At 38.0% G+C, this 19,847-nt stretch overlaps 2 protein-coding genes across 2 annotated transcripts in view; both read left to right on the top strand.

The window, feature by feature from the left end:
- Positions 1–387, top strand: part of stmnd1 (stathmin domain containing 1) — a 6,931-nt gene extending 6,544 nt beyond the window's left edge. Inside the window, exon 5 of the mRNA XM_039680587.2 lies at positions 1–387. This exon is cut by the window's left edge and continues 39 nt beyond it. Within this exon, the coding sequence (XP_039536521.2) occupies positions 1–195 (195 nt within the window). The 3' untranslated portion in view covers positions 196–387.
- Positions 388–5,690: 5,303 nt separating this feature from the next.
- rbm24a (RNA binding motif protein 24a) lies at positions 5,691–17,883 on the top strand. Its single transcript, XM_039680947.2, has 4 exons — positions 5,691–6,090; positions 6,974–7,097; positions 7,493–7,547; positions 17,328–17,883. Exons 1-4 carry the CDS (start codon positions 5,923–5,925, stop codon positions 17,668–17,670), a joined length of 690 nt encoding a protein of 229 aa, XP_039536881.1. The 5' UTR covers positions 5,691–5,922; the 3' UTR covers positions 17,671–17,883.
- Positions 17,884–19,847: the final 1,964 nt, after the last annotated feature.

Genomic DNA, 19,847 nt, shown 5'->3' with positions numbered 1-19,847 from the left:
TCCGCCCGGCCGCGTGTCTCCGCCCATGCGACGACGGCAGACCTCGATCCCACTGAACTGCTCCATTCCGAACAGCTTCCGGTCCCGACCAGAACCAAACGACCCGAGTCCGAGGAGCGCAGAGCCGCTTCGCCAGAACTGGAGCACGACTGCACCTTCCAGCAGGCCGACGACGGAGAACACGCTTTCGGTTGAGTCCTGATGGACAGTCAGTTGCACACGCACTTTCTACATGTCATAAATGATTAATTATTTTAAAAAGTTTAATTTTATCACAGGGTATGGCTCAGATCACATTCTGACCTTGGGTTTCACATTATTATATAGAAATGGAAATATGTGCCTAATTAGTATAAGCAATTAATAATGTTAAGAATTGGGTATGTAGGCTATGTATGAGTGAGTTGCCAATTAGCCTAGATACTGGATTTTGAATCTTAAAAATATTATTCTTGTAGTATTTACAACTAGGCTATATAGCCTACTGTTGTTCATGGTTGGTAAGATGTGTCTTCTGCTCAAGGGTGCATTTATTTAACCAAAAATATAGTAAAAACAGTAAAATATGATTACAATGTTTTCTATGTGAATGTAAAGTGTAATTTATTCCTGTGAATTTTCAGCATCATTAGGCTACTTCAGTGTCATCCTTCAGATATCCCTACAATATGAGGATTTGATGATCAAGAAACATTTATGATTATTAGAAATGTTGAAAACAATTAATATTTTGTGGGAAAATACTTTTCATGATTCTTTGATGAATAGAAAGTTCAAAAGAACAGCATTTATTTAAAATTACAAAAAATAGCATTATATCTATTTACTGTCACTTGAATAATTTAATGCATCCTTGCTGAATGAAAGTATTCATTTCTTTTAAAAAAAAAAAACCCTTTTGACAAAATTTTATGTAGCCTACAGTTGATCGAAACTATTTTTATATGCATACGAATATTAGCTAACCCTAACCCTAACCCACTTATATACTGCACTGAAGGGAAAAGGCCGTCCACAAGGTGGCGCTAGCCGGTTTAGTTAGTCAGTGAAACGTGGAATAGTTCTCTGACAGGACTCTGATGTTCCCGTGCATGTTCCCGTAAATTAGTGTCTCTGTCTTTGTAATTATTATGTGTAACAGGACTCCTGCAATTAGCTAATTATATAAAACTAGATACCTTTAAAAACGTGTTGTCATCTCTTGAGTGTGTGTGTGTGTGTGTGTGCTGAGATGTGTGTGGGTGTGTGTGCGTGAGAGGTGTGTGTGAGTGTGCAAGTGAGGGAGTGTTTGTGTGAGAGAGGTGAGTGTGTATGTGTGCATGAGAGGTGTGTGTGTGAGAGAGAGGTGAGTGTGTATGTGTGCTGGAGAGAGTTGTGCGTGTGTGTGTGTGTGTGAGAGAGAGAGAGAGAGAGAGAGAAAGGTGAGTGTGTGTGTGTGCAAGTGAGTGTGTTTGTGTGAAAATGAGAGAGAGAGGTGAAAATGTGCGTGAGAGGTGTGTGTGTGAGAGAGAGAGAGAAAGAGAAAGAGAGAGGCAAGTGTGTGTGTGTGTGTGTGTGTGTGTGTGTGTGTGTGTGTGTGTGTGTGTGTGTGTGTGTGTGTGTGTGTGAGCTGTTACAGCTGCCAGTGATTTGTCAGACTGCTCTGACATTTCGACAGTTCCACCTGTTCCATTTAAACGCCTCTTTAAAGCCGTCATTTGCACATTGAGATGGACTCGTCAGACGCGCTTTTATGACACTGTGTAAAAACGAGTCAAACACTACAATACATCTGCCACCGCAAACTAGATTTCATCTGACTTTATCAAAATAAAAGCATAGAATGATAGAGTTTTATAAAAAAAAATAAAAAATAAAAATTGTGCTGCCTTTTATGACGCGCGCGCGTGTGTGTGTATGTGTTTCAAAGCCATTCAGCTGTTCGGCAGAACCAATGACCCCTGAAGACCAAAAATGTGTGTTTGTGTGTGTGAGTGAGTGAGTGAGTGTGTTTGACAGGTGGTTGTGTTAATGGCTCTCCAAAATCTCTGTATAATACACTATTCCCTCAGTGTAAGTCACGACTCGAAGAGAAGAACCAATAAGAGCATTAACTTACAGGAATATTCTGGGTTCAATATCAGCAGCACTTGTGCTATAATGCTAATTATCACAACATTTACATTTAATCATTTAGCAGACGCTTTTACCAAATGAGGAGAGCAATAGAAGCAATTTAACTAACAATAGCTAAAAGTTTAGTCTATGCAGTATCTGTAATTCTTGGAATTTTTTTAATAGCTATCGAAGAGAGAAAAAGAAAAGAAAGTGTTATTAATGGATCAAGTGTTGCTGAAAAAAATTACAAATTAATTAGGTAATAATAAAAATAATAATAATTACAACTGTCCTCATTTTTTGTTAATGGTGAGTTAACAAAACTAAAACTGTAGTGAATTCGAGACCAACTTTACAGCTCAAACATCACAGATCTTTCTTCAGAAGAACAGGTGCTCTTATGAATCAGTTTCTGCTTCTGAATTCTCAAAATTGACACGTTTTAATTCCAATGTAAGTGTCTCTATGTAAACTTTGATTTTTGCTTTTTATTTGGTGTATTTTTTTTGTAATCAACTTTATGTCAAATATGCTGTCAATTGAGCTTAACCAGGTTATGAACCTGCATTGATTTTTATCTAACTAATGAATGTGGTTCAAATAAAATAATATTATGAGTTGCTATTAAAACCAATCTCCTTAACTCTCAGGAAAAAAAAGGTACAAAAGCTTGGTTCACCTTTGTACATAAAGAGTGCATATGATACATATATGAACCCTTTTGAAGGTGACAGCTTTTGTACCTTTTTTTCGGAGAATGTTGTTTCAACTCATTTTTTTTATTTCAATGATCTTGCTTTTTTAAAGTTAAACCAACAATTTTTGACAGTGAGAGGTCAATGCTGTTATGCATGAAACCGCACTGGGAAAAGATCCGGTCAGTGTGTTGTAGGTAAAAGTAGACAAGCTCCTGAAAGAAGATAGGCCTCCTTTTGTGATGGTGCTGAAACTGAACTCCACCTCGCCTCCATTCAAGCTTAATGAGCGCGTGGCCGGCATCAATAAATTACTCGAGTCATGGACGCTCAGGATCAAGTTCCTCTCTGACATTTTTTCATATAAAGCCTCAATTATCCATCCACGGGCGTCAGGATCTCCACATGGCTTGGTGGGTCGCACCACACACACCAGTTCTCAGGTTGCAAGCTTCCACAAAAACGCCATCACCCGAGTGCTTTGGAAGTTGAATGGTCGAAATGAGACGACTGTTCAATAATTCACCTGGAGACATATCACGTTCCTCTGGTTATATGGAGACGGAGAAACTCGTCTGTTGTTTTTGTCCCGGAGGAGATCGGGATGGTGTGTGACGTCAGTTGTAATTGTTGTAAAGATGCGCCTTCCACATGTGTCAAAGAAATGCTAGAATGATAATCTATTCTTTAATTAATTATTAACTGATGTTGCGATAAAAAAAGACAGCAGTGTCGTGACGTATGACATCTAAAACTGTTTTAAACATGTTTCATCGTTATTTTTATGGAATTATTATAGAACAGATTCATGCAAAAGTTTCATGCCAGTCACTAAAGAGAATTTGTGTTTATAAATATTTATATATACTGTATATACAGTATATATGAGCTTCATATATATATATAGCCTGTGTGTGTGTGTGTATAATATATATGTACTTTGAGTACTTCTGAGTGAGTGTTTATGTGTGTGTGTGTGTGTGTGAGAGAGAGAGAGAGAGAGAAAGAAAGAAAGAAAGAGAGAGAGAGAGAGGTGTGTGTGTGTGTGTGTGTGAGAGAGAGAGAGAGAGAGAGAGAGGTGTGTGTGTGTGTGTGTGAGAGAGAGAGAGAGAGAGAGAGGGAAAGAAAGAGAAAGATGAGTGTGTGTGTGTGTGTGCATGTGAATCTGTGTTTGTTTGTGTGTTCATGTTTATATTACATTATGCGGTCCAAATGTGTGTGTGTGTGGGGGGGGGGGTATGAATGTGTGTTTGTGAATGTGTGTTTGTGCCTGTGCATATGAATGTGTACATGTTTGTTTGTGTGAAGTTTTACTTCTGTACACAAACACACAGACAGACAGACAGACAGACAGACAGACAGACAGACAGACAGACAGACAGACAGACAGACAGATAGATAGATAGATAGATAGATAGATAGATAGATAGATAGATAGATAGATAGATAGATAGATAGATAGATAGATAGATAGATAGATAGATAGATAGATAGATAGATAGATATGGTGTCTGTTTCTGACAAAACCGAAAGGTGCTGACAACACAATTTAGCTTTTATGCTGCAAATATTCTGGAGACGCAGGAAACATGTCCAGACACTCACTCTGTTTTTAGTTAAAGTGAAACAGCATTTGAAACGCATCCGTTCTCCAGCACATCTGTGTATCTTTCTCTGTTTTCGACCTCTTTTACCTCTCTCACACTCGCCACCTGCCAAGATCTTCCAACGGACCAGATCCGGCTGATAAGAGATGCTGGCTGGACTTCTGTGCTTACTGATAACCATGACTATTATAGTGACCAAGCTTTAAAGGTTTATTATAGCCACAAAGGTGTGCTTTTTTTGCTTGTAACATTTGAACTATAATAATTCACCAAACTACATTTAAAACACTTTGTGTTAAGGCTACGGTTTCATTACAACGATGTACTAAAAATAGAAATGTTTTTTCTTTGTACAGATGACAATGTTGTTCAAAAGGATCAGCGAAAACCACTAAAAACGCTGTATTCTGCCTCCAGACCAGTAGGTGGCGATGTCACTTTGTAATAAACACACGTGACGCGCACCGTTTTCACAGATTTGTGTTTTTGTAGTTTACTTGGAGACAGTAACGTTCAATGCACTTTGAAACACGTTTTTAAAAGTTTGCGTTTTCAAAAACACTGTTGTTGTGTAAATGAACGGCTAAACCGCATAAAAAGTTTTTTGTTTTTAGTTGAAAATAGCGTCATGTAAACGGCCTCTAAATTCATGAGATCTCCAATGTGCCCGATTCAGCCATTTGCCAACCTCGTTTTTTCCACATAAAATTGCATTAACGTTAGTCAAAATGCTATATGTCAAACTGATACTTGCTACTACTTGTTTGGCGGAGCAAATAAATAGGCTACTTTTTTGACAAAAATGCTGGAAATAATTCAAATTAATGGTTTACGTTATAGTTTCAAGTTATTGAAATTAAGCATATAATCATTATCTTAGTCTTTTTTTATTCATAGGTCATGCATTCTCAAAACTACAGCAAATTGCCACCTCTAAAAACATGATAAACCAGCGCAAGAGTTTGCTGTTGTCCCAGGCAAGCTTGCAAGCATGCAGCATAAAATCCATTTAGGTTGCTTGCTCTTCAGTGTCGCGTTTGGAGTATTTCTTTCTGTCTGTCACACACACATGCACACGCATTTACAGAAACAACAACTGTAGTATGAAATGTTGAACAAAGGCACACTGATGCCCGTTGTGCGCCGTCCAGCTGTTGCTCCGCGCGTGCGCTCGCTCGGTCCTCCCTCAAACCCATCGGGGTGTGGTTTGTTTCACCGGCTGCTTTTAGGAATGGGTCACACGCACTTTTTAGAAGTCACGTCAGTTTGGAAGAGGAGTTCGACCCACCTGATGATCCTTGGCTCAATCCGCTCCACATTAATCTACCTCTGACATTAAACCCATCTGCGTGCGTGCGTTTTAGATTTAACAGCTATCGCTTTTTGTAACTTCGAGTGTATATTTTAAAGGAGCGTAGCCTATTAAAATAGCGATACTGTCATTATCAAGCCTAAATTGCACTATCTTCCTCGCTTTTTATTTATTTATTTTTGTTTTGCACTTGAGAGCATTTTTTGTGAGGATGCATACCACGCAAAAGGACACCACTTACACCAAGATATTTGTCGGTGGTCTTCCGTATCATACGACGGATTCCAGTCTAAGGAAATATTTTGAAGTGTTTGGCGAAATTGAAGAGGCTGTGGTGATTACCGACAGACAGACTGGAAAGTCCAGGGGTTATGGATTTGTAAGTATAAATTTGGAAGCTGTCAAACGTAAACTTTGATACAAACACGCTGTGTGACAGCGTGACACAACACATTTAAATAGCAACTCATCAGATGTGCGTACGTTTATACGTAGCGCGCGTGCTCAAATGCTTAATGTTTAAAACTTTTACAATTGTTTTGCGCTGTTTCCATTCATTTCTTTCACTGACTGAAATTTAAACCTGTGGCGTTAAAGGGACAGTTCACACCAAAATGAAAGTTTCGTTTACGCACCCTCATGTTGAACACGAAACGAGATCGAATGCGGAATGTTCCAGTCCCCATTCACTTTCATATGGATATAAAAGATGCAATGCAAATAAACGGTGACCGTGTCTGTCATTTTGCTCGACATTTTATTTCGTGAATTCAAACTGCGCGTTGATATTGAGAATAGTAATATCTGACCGAATAAAGTGCACAATTGATAACTAAAATAGGCCTTTGTTGGCTCAGCTGTCGAGTTTGACTAGAATCACACTGATAAGAGCGAGTAAACAAGCCAACTTGTAAAGTTTTGACAGTCCACACTGCAGAAGTTAAAGGACCCTAGTGGATTTCACAACACTAAACTCCATGTTTCACAAAGATATAAAAAGCTTAAGTGACCTCTGTCTTTAATGATTTTTTGTTGCCTAGACATCTTAAATATGAATAAACCCCACATAATCTTGTGGTTAAAGCCTGATTTGGGGTAGAGGTCATGAATTATGTGATGTCTGCAATGTGGTTGCTCTGTACCAAATAGGGGAATTGAAGTGTGGGTTTGTATTTGTTACCAGAATTAGCCTAGTTTTTAGAGCATTTATTGCTTCAGGGTGGATATGTCTCATGCACCACACTCCTGTTTTTGTTTTAAAGGTGACTATGGGAGACCGCTCCGCTGCAGACAGAGCCTGTAAGGACCCAAACCCCATCATTGACGGCAGAAAGGCCAACGTTAACCTGGCTTATCTCGGAGCCAAGCCACGGGTCATGCAGCCAGGTGAGGCTTATAGAGCAAAGACATGAAAATAATATTCATGAGTGGAAGCCATCGCACACCAATGCCGTTGCTCTTTTACATAGGAACAATGACTTGAGAAACTGCAGATGCGTTACGTTCCAACAACAGCATGGGCATTTTTTTTACATTTTATAGTTTCTTGGTACATTCGCAGATGTTTACTCAAGGTTTTCAACTCTTAATTAATTGTAAACAGTGACTGTAAATGAGATTAGAGATGTTACGATTAAGTCAAGTCACCTTTATTTGTAGATCATATATGCACTGACTCAGAAGATGTCTACAACAGAGTTGTTGTAATGTTTAACTTCATCTTCATCAGGTTTATTAGGATCATATAATATTAGTAGTGTAAATGCTGTTTTTGTGTGCAGGTTTCACCTTCGGTGTCCCTCAGATTCACCCAGCTTTCATCCAAAGACCATATGGGTGAGTAAAGGGAACATCTACAATAGGTTGACTATGCATGTGTTCAGTGGTCGTTTTAAATATCAAACCAGGTTTAAGACCAGATTATGACATCACAGAGGCTTTTATATGTCATTAACAAATGTATTTTAATTAGTGCTGGGCAACGATTAATCACATCCAAAATAAAAGTTTGTGTTTACATAATGAGTGTGTCCTGTCCTGTGTATAATTATTTTGTATATATAAATAAACGCATATGCATGTATACATTTAAGAAAAAAAAAGTTAATATATGAATTATTTATCTATATAAAATAAAAATTATATATATATACATGCACAGTAAAAATATTTCTTAAATATATACATGCATATGTGTGTTTTTGTATATACAAAATAATTATTCACAGTACACAAACACAAACTTATTTCAGATGCGATTAATCACATCCATAAGATTGTGTTTACATAATAATATGTGTGTGTACTGTGTATAATTGTTTTGTATATATAAGACATATGCATGTATACATTTATGAAAATGTTTTTATTTATATATAAAATATTCATATCTATATATATATATATATATATATATATATACACATGCATACAGTAAATTATTTCTTAAATATATACATGCATATGTGTGTATTTATATACACAAAATAATTATAGACGCACACACACAAACTTTTATTTCGGATGCGATTAATCGTTGCCCAGCACTCATTTTTATACATGGATGTTAGGGACGACATGATGTGATTTCTGAATCTTATTTAATACTTTGATGTTGAGAGAGTGTGTGTAAATGTGTGTGTGTACAGTATGTGAGTTTACACTGGACTTTACAGCCTGACTCAATGTTGTCTATCTTTCTCTGGTCCGACAGGCTCGATTTGGGTTAAGATAACTGGTGGTTTGAGGAATAGTGCAGATCTGTAGCTACAGTACCTGTAGACTCAAACACACAAGCTCGAAAATGGTGATTACAGATGCATGTACGTTGGTTTTATTTTGGTTTGGACTTTCACTTTTAATAGTACATAGAGCTGTGTGTGCCTTTTTACCGTTATGAAGTGGTGTTGATAGCTTAACTGTGTGCATTTTTTTTTTATTTGACTGGAAAAAAGGCTGGTTTTTGGGGTGCTGAGTTTCCGTGTTGTGGAGGAGTGATGACTTTGCCATGGAGCAAAGTTTGCTTCCTTTTATTTTCTTCACGTTTTTTATTGCTGGAGCTTGTGTTTTTGATCATTTTGGTTTGTTTTCACCTTTGTTGTGTTTTCTTTTCTGGTGTCTTGCGTGCCATTTTTGTTTTGTGTGCCGTTGTTGATCCCTCTTCACGCCAACCCAACAGCCCAACTACAAACTTGCACGTTGCGGTTTTATTTTGCTCACTGATTGGGAGTCCTGTCACACTCACACCACAGAGAGTTTGACACATACTCACCCTTCACCGTTCTCTCCCATCTCCATTGTGTCTGTTCACTTCTCCTCTTTTTCAGCTCTCGTTCTCTCTCTCTCTCTCTCTCTCTCTCTCTCTCTCTCTCTCTCTCTCTCTTTTCTCTGGCCCTATAAGGCATCCTGCAGTGGATCCAGAGTCCCTAGAGTCGGTGATGATGTGCTTGTACATTCCCTGTCATCCATTTTTGTATGATTTCTTAAACCGACCGGACAAACCGACACCCTACAAATTTACTCTTTTATAATGAATGTCTGAGATGCTCTTTTCCATACAACAAAAGTGGATCAATTTTATAATGCCAAGCGCCAAAAAAAAGCATCACACCGTTGATTCTTTTGAAGCATGCATTGAATTAAAAATGAAATTTTATAGTATTTTCTTTAGTGCTAGACAACGATTAATCGCATCTAAAATAAAAAGTTTGTGTTTACATAATATACAAGTATGTGTATTGTGCATAATTGTGTATATAAATACACATGCATGTATATATTTAAGAGAATTGTGTTATTTGTTTATATGTAATGTAAATGTATATATGCTATATACATGGAAATATTTCTTAATATACATGCATATGTGTAATTATATACAAAATAATTATTCACGGTACACACATTACGCAAACACAAACTTTTATTTTGGATGCGATTTAATCGTTGCCCAGCACTAATATTCTTGTAAAACATACACCAATAATCTGTATTTACACAGAGTATGGTGGCTTTGTGTGATGAACAAACTTATTTAGTAGCTATTTGCTGAAAAATTAACTAAAAAAAACAATGTATTTAAATGAAATTTAAATTGGTTCTTTTGTGTATTTTCAGTGAATAATATTTTGGGTGTTTTCTCATACAATGTGGGTTCAGAAGATTTGAAATAGAGCACAAGTCATTGACTATTATCTTTTGTGGTGCCATCTTTGGAGCTTGGCATTAAAAATCACCATGTACGTTTACTATATGGAGATGAACCGCTTGTGAAGTCGATCTCATCTTATTTATATTTCTTTAGAAAGAAAATACTGGTATGGAATGACACGTGGGTTTATTCATTTAGCCGACTGCTCGTGTAAAACTACACTGCCATTTAAATGTATTTTGTATTTTTTTTTTAAAGAAGTCTCTTCTGCTCTGCATTTATTTGATCAAAATACAGTACAGTAACATTATGACATATTTTTAATGTGTAATTTATTCCAATGATCAAAGCTGAATGTTCAGCATCAATACTCCAGTCTTCAGTGTCACATGATCCTTCAGAAATCACTCTAATATGATGATTTGCTGCTCAAGTAACATTTCTGATTATTATCAATGTTGAAAACCGTTGTGCTGCTTAAAGGATTAGTTCACTTTAAAAAAAAAACTTTTGTTGATAATTTACTCACCCCCATGTCATCCAAGATATCCATGTCATTCTTTCTTCAGTCGAAAAGAAATTAAGATTTTTGATGAAAACATTCCAGGATTTTTCTCCATATAATGGACTTCAATGGGGTCCAAATGGTTCAAGGTCCAAATGAGAGTTTCAGTGCAAACTGAACGAATCTTTTTTTGTGTCATTTGGTTCATTCAACGAATGAAATGAACTAATTGTTCATTTCATGAACGAGTTCGAACAGGAGTCACGAACGCACATCACAGAACAGAGCAAGGCAAGCATTTGAGCTTATAAAACTTAAACTTTTTTTATTTTTTTTTAAATGCGCGATCGTTTCGCTTGATAAGACCCTTATTCATCGTCTGGAATCGTTTAAAGCCTTTTGAACAGTTTGCAGTTTGCACTGAAACTGTCTTTTGGACCTTGAACCGTTTTGGACCCCATTGAAGTCCATTATATGGAGAAAATCCTGGAATGTTTTCATCAAAAACCTTAATTTCTTTTCGACTGAAGAAAGAATGACATGGATATATTGGATGACATGGGGGTGAGTAAATTATCAGCAAAAGTTTTTTTTTTTTTTTAAAGTGAACTACTCCAATATTTTAGTAGAAACGGTGATGCTTTTTTCAGCATTCTTTGAATATAAAGTTAAAATTATGAATGAGGTAATCTTGCATTTAACACATCCTTGCTGAATTGTAAAAGTATTAATTTCTTCAAAAAAAAAAAAAAAAAAAGCCCACACAGTACAGTATATATCTCTCCAAAGGCAGACAATCTACTGTAAGATCAGCAGTCTTATGGAAAAAGTCACAGGCGTTCAGTGTGATTATTTAATCAGTGGAGGATTCCTCAGCGTGTGCGTATGTGCGTGGGTGAGTGAGTGTGTGTGTGTTTGTGACATGCATGCATGTGTTTGCCGTGTTGTGAGCCTCTGCTGTGACAAACAAATGTCTGGATGCCACAGCCCCCTGAGCGAGCCTTCGTCACATGACCCGTGCGGCGTTAAGGAAAACAAGCTTCACCATTGTTTTGCACAAAGGCTGTAATGCTGACACTGCAGTCGCATGAAGCTCTTTCTCTCTCTCTCTCTCTCTCTCTGGCTCCGGTCACTGTCACACACTCGCTCTGGGTTTAGGGTGCTGGGCCGCTCCTGACATTTAGCTTCGAGATAAACTCAACAAGGCCCAACATGTGCCACATTGCCACTGAGATTGCACCTCTCGCCTAGCATCAGTGTTAAAGAGGCTTTTTTACATGTTCATCTTTCTCTAGTGTGTAATGTTGCTGTTTGAGCATGAGAAAGCTCCAGTTCTTCTCTATATCAGTGTGTTTTTCTGAACTCCTGAAATGCCTCCATTGTAGTCTTGAGTTTCAAACACGTCACAATATTCCTCTTTATAATAATTCATACGCAGAATAAAGGGGCAGGGCCTGGTTGAGTTAGTTAGTAGTGTGTTAAACTGGTGGTTATGGTAAGGGGCGGGACATTTCGCAAACACACTCGAAGCACTCGACCAATCACAACACATTGCTGCAGCTGACCAATCAGAGCACAGTGTGCTTTTCAGAAGGAGAGGCATCATAGAGACAGGAAGTAAACAGAGCGTTACTGACAGACTGGGAAGAGAGGAGCCGCAACAATGGAGAATATGAGGAAAATAATCAACGTTCAAGTTGGAAAACCTGCTCTAGTAGAGCCTGAAAACATCAACACTTTGTAAAAGTCCATAATAGATCCTCTTTCAGACACGTTAGACTGTGTTGTGCCCTCGCCAAATGCAACCAAATGGTGTTGGTAGTCAAATTGGGACTGTGTAATATATGGGTCAGGTTTGAAATGTGCAAAGTCATGCCTGTTCTGCAACTTTCTTTATAGGGCCATCATCACACATCAGGCCAGATTTACTAAACAGGGCAAGTTAGTGTGAGAGCGCAATCCCGCTAATGTGCCAATCGGAGTGAAAGCTCTGCACGTGATCAGCTGAGGACAAATGAAAACACCCGTAAATTGACCAGCGCAAACTTTAGGAAATGACGTTGCATGATTCACTTAAAGGAGTAATTAAATTTTTAAAAAGCTTTTGCTGATAATTTACTCACCCTCATGTCGTCCAAGATGTCCATGTCTTTCTTTCTTCAGTCGAAAAGAAATGAAGGTTTTTGATCAAAACATTCCAGGATTTTTCTCCATATAATGGACTTCAATGGGGTCCAAACAGTTCAAGGTCCAAATGAGAGTTTCAGTGCAGCTTCAAAGGGCTTTAAACGACACCAGACGATGAATAAGGGTCTTATCAAGTGAAATGATCGCTCATTTAATAAATAAATAACAAAAGTTTAAGTTTTATGAGCACAAATATTCGCCTTGCTCTGTTCTGTGATCCGCGTTCGTGACTCTCTTGTTTGAACTCGTTCATAGAAATGAACAAATCTTTTTTCGAGTTTCGTTCGTTGAATGAACCAAATGACTCGAAAATATTTGTTCATTTTGAGAGTCACAAACGCGCACTTTTTAAAAAAATTGAACTACTACTTTAAATACGTCTGAAAGGGAAACTCTTACATAAATGCATGTGCAACAACTGTCCAGCGCTAATTTTTTCCAGCGTGTCTTTAGTAAATCCTGTCAGTAGTCTTTAACACCAAAAGAGGGTTTGCACTGTAACTGTTAGTAAATCTGACCCATAGTGTGTAAAAACCACTTATACAGATGAAGATTAGATTAGTTGTCTTGATAGATCTTCACAGATGACAACAACATGTGTTTTCTAGATCTGTAGAACTAAGGTTAACCTGTCTTTAGACACAAACCTGACTTTTCCTGATGAGTGGCATAGTAACACATTATGTTTATCATATATGCGCATCCTTTCTTTGTATTTAGAAATCGGCACCAAAAATAGCGTCCAGCCCTCGCTGTCACTCACTGTGTTTGTGAGTCAGCTGCGCTTTATTTAACACTAAAGTGGTTGCGCAAGATTTCTCTAACTTGGTACTGCTTTTCGACTGCGTGTCTCAGTTGTATGATCCCAATGTGCTAACAATAACAGAGCGGCCTGATATTGGACTATATTTCTGAAACGAGTCACCTTGTGTGTGGTTTTGTGTTGTTGTGATGATGCCTGTTCAGGTTGAATGTGATGTTCTCACTGTTAGTTTGTGTATGATGACTCTTCTGGTAGTCGATATTAACACAATCCCTGCTGTCACCTCAGGCTGGCAAGGCATCTATGAAAGATTTCATAGGAGCATCTTTGCCCTTTGACCTGAGAGAGAAAAAGGAAGGTTTAATTTCATTCCTCTCCTTAATGGGATTCTGTGAGTGATTGTGTTTTTGTGAGTTGATGTGAGTAACACGTTCTGTTGCTCTTTATTTCTTGACGCCTGTGTTATGCTTATTTTCTTTAATGTGGGCAGAGGTTTTGTGAGTTTGGTCAGGTTTGATTGATATAATGGTGTGCTATAAATAGGGTTGCCATGATAGAAACATTCTCTCACTTTTTCCACTAAATATTGGATGTAATTAGTAGAGCCCGACCGATAAAGGATTTTGAAGACCGATACAAATATTTTGGGGTTTTAAAATCCGATATTCCGATATATCGGCCGACATTTTATTTATTTATTTGAAACTGGACATAATAGTCACAAATTTTGTCATGCTTATTTGAGTTAAGAGAACTGATGGGGATGTTCTTTTAATTGTTATTCAAGCAATGTATGTATCGTGACCAACTCAACGAGTGTTGCCAACAGGAACGGTGTAGAGTTCCCTCTGGTGGACAAACTATACAACTCCAACACTCATAACATGGTTGAGTATTTCGTCCGTTTTTATTTTATTTTTGAAATATTCATTTATCGGCCATTATAACTGCCGATACCGATAGTTTGGAAAATGCCTAATATCGGCCGATAATATCGGTCTGACGATATATCGGTCTGGCTCTAGTAATTAGCTCAAATTACAGTCTTAAACACCGTCTAAAAATCCTGGTGGAACTTCATACTCGTCAAAGTTGATGTAGACAAATTCCATCATAAGCTCAGATGATTTACTTACATTTTTCGTGGGAATTTCTCACAGTCTTCTATACAGGGTTCATACAAGGTGTTGAATTTGACTTTTTAGAAATGTATTTCCTGGAAAACCCTTGAAACGACCATATTTATGAAAAGGTACTGGAAAAAGCCCATCTGATATATAGATATAGAGCCATTTTACTTTGCTATGAGTGTGGTATTGGTTATAAATAGCCAAGTATATAATACAGTTTTCAGGTTATATATATATATATATATATATATATATATATATATATAGGGATAAGGAAAGCGATATCTTTGTCATACTATAGTATTCTCTCTAATGTTAGTTAACTTGCATCTTCTGTACTTTTTGTACCTTTTTTGTTTTATTGGTATATTTTTGTTTATCTATTCACCTTTTTTAGAATTTCAAAGATAATAAAGATATTGTTTGATAAGTGAGAGTCCTTGAAAACCCAAAAAGTCCTCTTTCATTTCACAGTATCTGTATACAATCCCTGTTTATAATGGTTGCATCGTCTTGACTCATATTTAGTGAGTTATATGATCCAATGCATCCGTGAACTCGTATAAAAAGTTCTCACCCGTCTGTTTAGTGCAGACAGTAAATGTGAAAAGCGCTCTGAAAGTGCGACGGGGTACGTAATGAAAGGCAGAATGGGCTCATTGTTCCTGATTGCTTATTTAATCAAAACTCCCCTCTGTGTTTGCTGTCCAGCCTGAGGCTCATTGTCTAAGAGTTGGAGGGGGAAACAGCCAGCAACGTCCCTTTTTGAAAACTGTCCAGCTGTCAAAGTAGCCCTGACATATTCACAATGCTCCCCTCATCTCCTCTTCTCCTCTCCTGGGTCCAGCGTTCCCTCGTTTCACACGACCGACACCGGGGTGTTGAGCGCATGCGACTTTTGGCATGACTTCAGCGGCCCATGGATACTGTAGTGATGTCCAGCCTAGGACAAATGACATCTGCACCCTTTATGCAAATATTATTAAACGTTTTCGTAAGCATATTGCATAGTTTTGCTTGAAATCGATTGTTTTAGTTGTGATAATAACACAATGAACATAATTTTTATCCAAGCTATTATATACAGAAATTATAAACACTTGCCAAAACAAGAGAGAACAAACTAAATACAGTATTCAACACTTGAAGTGGATCAAAGTATTACATGAAGTTTGATTAATGGGCCGCATTTGACGCAAGGATGCTCGTCCATTTCCGGTTGTGGAGATTAAAGCGGAGGAAAATTGAGGAAAACGGGATTATGGCAGAGTCTTCAAAATTTACTGTCCTCCCGTCTTTGAAACGAAACGTACATACGTTTAGATGTAATTTTATATATTGTTATGTTTATTTAATATAATTTTAAAAAGAAGCATAAACACAACGAGGGGTGTCCGTTTTGTCTGTTTTTGTGACTAACGTTTCATTAGTATAACCATGGAGTATAAAATTCAATATAAATTCTCGGTATTGCATTGGACTCTACGATCGGCGAAAGTTATCGAGCATCCTTACACCTTCCCCGGAAATACCGCCGTGCATAGAGCCCATTCCCGTTTTTTTCTTAAGACAACTTTGATTCCCTTTTTTGATCTACTTCAAATGCTGACTACTGTTTTCATAACTGATTGTTAAAGTTAATGTATTCTATGCATTATTTATTTATTTTTTTGTATAGTAAAATAAAACTGTAGCAAAATAATTTTGTCGGGAAAAGTATTTTGTTCTATGTGTATATCTAGGTTGAAAACACTGTGGCGCAATCAAAACATTGATTGCTCTATTTGTTTGAGAATCCCGACCAGCCTGACATGGCAACAGTGGCATAGCCAATGGTGTGACTTTGGAGGCAGAGCATCTGGTTGTTTGACCAATCACTTGCTGATGTAGAAATGGATTTAACGGAATGGATTCAAATTGGACTTGCCGATTATTAGAGGATGAAATGTGACTTAGAGGATCAAACCTGACTATTGAAACATTTCTCTGTTTAAAGGGTTATATTACTAAAATATTACATATCTGTCATTAATAACTCTAATAACCCTCATGTCGTTCCAAACCCATAAGATCTTTTTGATGAAATCTGAGAGCTGTCCCTCCATTAAAAACTACACAACGACCACTTTGAAGCTTTAAAGATCGTAAATCTAATCCAAATGAATTTAGAGACACGATTTCTTTGTGATGAACAGATTCGATTCGCTTGACATGCTTGAACCAATTCATTCTCATGTTTTGCAGCACTTCTGAGCTTCTGTAAGAGGTTTGTTCTCATTTAACTAATTGACTTTTGAATTAAAAATCAATGTTTAATTGTGAATAAAATCCTAACTTCAATCTGGTCATCATATAAAGCGATCAAGTCTTTCCAGAAAATTTTGACTAAACCGTTCGATTCATATGGATTCGTTTTACGATCGCTTTATGAACTTTTTGAAGCGTCAGTGGTAGTTGCGTAGCTGTCAATGGAGAGACCGAAAGCTCACAGATTTCAAATATCTTCATTTGTGTTCTGATGAGCGAAACTCTTACAGGTTTGGAAGGACATGAGGTGAGTAATTAATGGCAGAATTTACATTTTTGGGTGAACTATCCCGTTAAGCATCTAGACTGCATCTGATGTGCGTTTGGGGGAGGGGCATCTGTTTGTTCGGAAAAACCTGTTTGAAAACAGTAATTCTTTGTTGCACGGATATTACAGTTGTACTGAGAGATATCTATTGTGGCAACCTTATATCTCTAATAATCACTAGCAGGCATTTCATTGGGTGTTACTGAATTTTTAAAATTGGGTGTTTTGGCCGCGCTATAGATGTGGTTTTCAATTTGCTGCGTCCATAATGCAATGCTAACGTGCTGTCGTGTTTGTCTCTCGCAGGATCCCAACTCACTATGTGTACCCGCAGGCCTTCATGCAACCCAGCATGGTCATCCCTCACCTCCAGCCAGCGACGGCTTCCGCTACAGCGTCTTCGCCGTACATCGACTACACGGGCGCCGCGTACGCTCAGTACGCTAGCGCTGCGACAGCGGCAGCCGCCGCGGCGTACGAGCAATATCCGTACGCGGCTTCTCCCGCCGCAGCCGGTTACGTAGCTGCCGCCGGCTACGGCTACGCCATGCAACAACCATTAGCAACCGCGGCTCCGGGAACCGCGGCCGCCGCCGCCGCTTTCGGTCAATACCAGCCTCAACAACTACAAGCCGAACGAATGCAATAGCAACCAAAGCGGCGGACGGGAGACGACGCCCAGCGAATGCTACTAGATGATGGTGACAAAGATAGTTGCTGGTTGTGGGTTGATTGCAAGAGGAGGAAGACGAGGGAGGGGGATAGGAATTGGTAGAGAGATTGTTATTATTATTATTAGTGAGATGGGAACTACATTGCTTTCCAACTTGCTGTGATTTAAAGAAAAGAAAACATCAAAACCAAAAAAAAAAAATCACAGGAAAGGACGGAATCTAGCTTTTTACTCATTATTATGTTATCTTTATTACTATGATTAATATTAGAGTAGGATATTTATTGCGGACGGAGCGACTAATCACTGTGGTAGACGAAAACCTTGAGTCCCGATGCTGTCATTTAATGTAGGCGACTGTTTTTCCGAAGGATACTCGGAAGTGTCCCTCATTGTTTTGATTCTAGGGCCCCTTACCTTTATATTTATTCTCATTTATTTGAGGGCTCGTTTTGTTCTGTCGTCTTCTCAAGTGCATTTTTTTTTTTTTTTGATCATCAGGGAAATGGAGCATTTTTTTTTCAGCGAATTCGAAACGAGAAACTCTGCCAATCAGGGATAGTAGACCTAACTGTGGCGACGGAAATGGAGAAAGATCCAGTGTTAGCATGTTTTATGTTTTGTGAACTACCTTTTTATCTATCTGATGCTGAATGTCCCCACTTTCTCTGACTCCTGCGTTGACCTCCTGACCTATGCAAAGCAAACGGGGGAAAAAACAAAACAAAGTGCAGGAATAGGAGAGATTTTCTTTTGCTCCCCCACAATGGGCATCGAACAATTTGAAGGTACTCTCAAAAAAAGACAAAAAGACTGAGATGTATTGTATTATATGCTTACAAAACACACACACACACACACACACGGACTAACATGTACACCGTTATACACAAATTTAAGTGTTAATGTCTGTCTGTGGGCGTACATAAACACACACACACACTAAGATGACTATGTAGGGAAAAATAACGTGGCATTGCTCAGTATTAGTACTAGAATCAGGGAGCAACTGCTGTGTTGGAAGGAACAGGCACTGACACACACACACACACAGCTCTGGATTGCTCTGGTTCGTTGAGCTGTTGCCGTTTTATCCCTGGAACCGGTCCTGCTTCGGGTCTGTCAACATTTCCCACTTCTTCTTATCCTAAAGAGGACTGGGACAGACCTGTGGATCTTCCCAAAATCAGCACCGGATCTTTATCTGAAGTCGTGAGAAGAGAGGAACGTCACCGCAAGCTATCCGCTATGCGCTATCGGTCTGGTCTTTATATGTTCACTGAGCACCAGCACACTTACTAAGGTCTACGTATTTCAATGAGCAACTCTTTACAGAACAGCACTATAGCGAAAGGATCCGAGGGTTCTTTGTGTGCCTTACATTTGTAATGCTATTTAAAGAGATCTGCTATTTAAGATATTTATTTTGAGTTGACGCTCTGAGATCAGACTTGGAAGCGGTACTGTATGGATATAATGTATTCATCTCATGGCATATTATTATTATTACTATTATAAGTTATTGAGTAGGCTTAGTTGTAGTATTATTAACATACTCAACCAAAAGTGTTGTTGTAGGACTTATTTAAAATGCAATTCTGTATGTGCACTGTACAAATCTTTTTTTTTTTTTTTTTTTCATTACATTTGGAATTTTAGAACATTACATTAAATATCAGCTAGTTTAATGCCTGTCGTATGACATTTTGTCTAATTGCAGGCCTGTTGTTTTTGGGGGGCATGTTATATCCATTTGTCAGATCCAGAACTGTTTAAAAGGACAAAAAAAAAAAAAAGAGCGAAGGGACATGCTGCTTCATACACTAGAATGTATTGTCAATGTCAAGGATGGATGCTGTGCTTCTATTGCTTTAAATATGCATCAGATGGGCTATTTTACACTGTTGAGAATTTTTATACTTGAACTATTTCTTACAAGGGAAAATATGAGAAGAAGAAGAAAAAAATAACAACACGAAAAAGGACACATTTTTCTTTGTCACTGGATTTGGGCATGTAAAGTGTTATTGACTATTTAAATACAAACGTTCTGTAGGTATTTAAGCCTTATTTCAGATTTTCAACACTATTTACTCTAAATGGAAATAAAAAGGTTCTATATTTAAACCTCAAACGCTTTGTTCATTGCATGA

The sequence above is a fragment of the Pimephales promelas genome, chromosome 18, assembly GCF_988280905.1.
Source record: "Pimephales promelas chromosome 18, fPimPro1.hap1.1, whole genome shotgun sequence".
Classification (NCBI taxonomy): domain Eukaryota; kingdom Metazoa; phylum Chordata; class Actinopteri; order Cypriniformes; family Leuciscidae; genus Pimephales; species Pimephales promelas.
The sequence above is the reverse complement of the archived record's forward strand: the minus strand, read 5'-3'. Positions and strand labels throughout refer to the sequence as shown.

Coding starts and splice junctions, on each gene's coding strand:
- rbm24a (XM_039680947.2), top strand. CDS start 5,923: ATGCATACCACGCAAAAGGACACCACTTACACCAAGATATTTGTCGGT. Junction 7,098..7,492: donor GCCACGGGTCATGCAGCCAG/GTGAGGCTTATA, acceptor TTTTGTGTGCAG/GTTTCACCTTCGGTGTCCCT. Junction 7,548..17,327: donor TTCATCCAAAGACCATATGG/GTGAGTAAAGGG, acceptor TGTCTCTCGCAG/GATCCCAACTCACTATGTGT.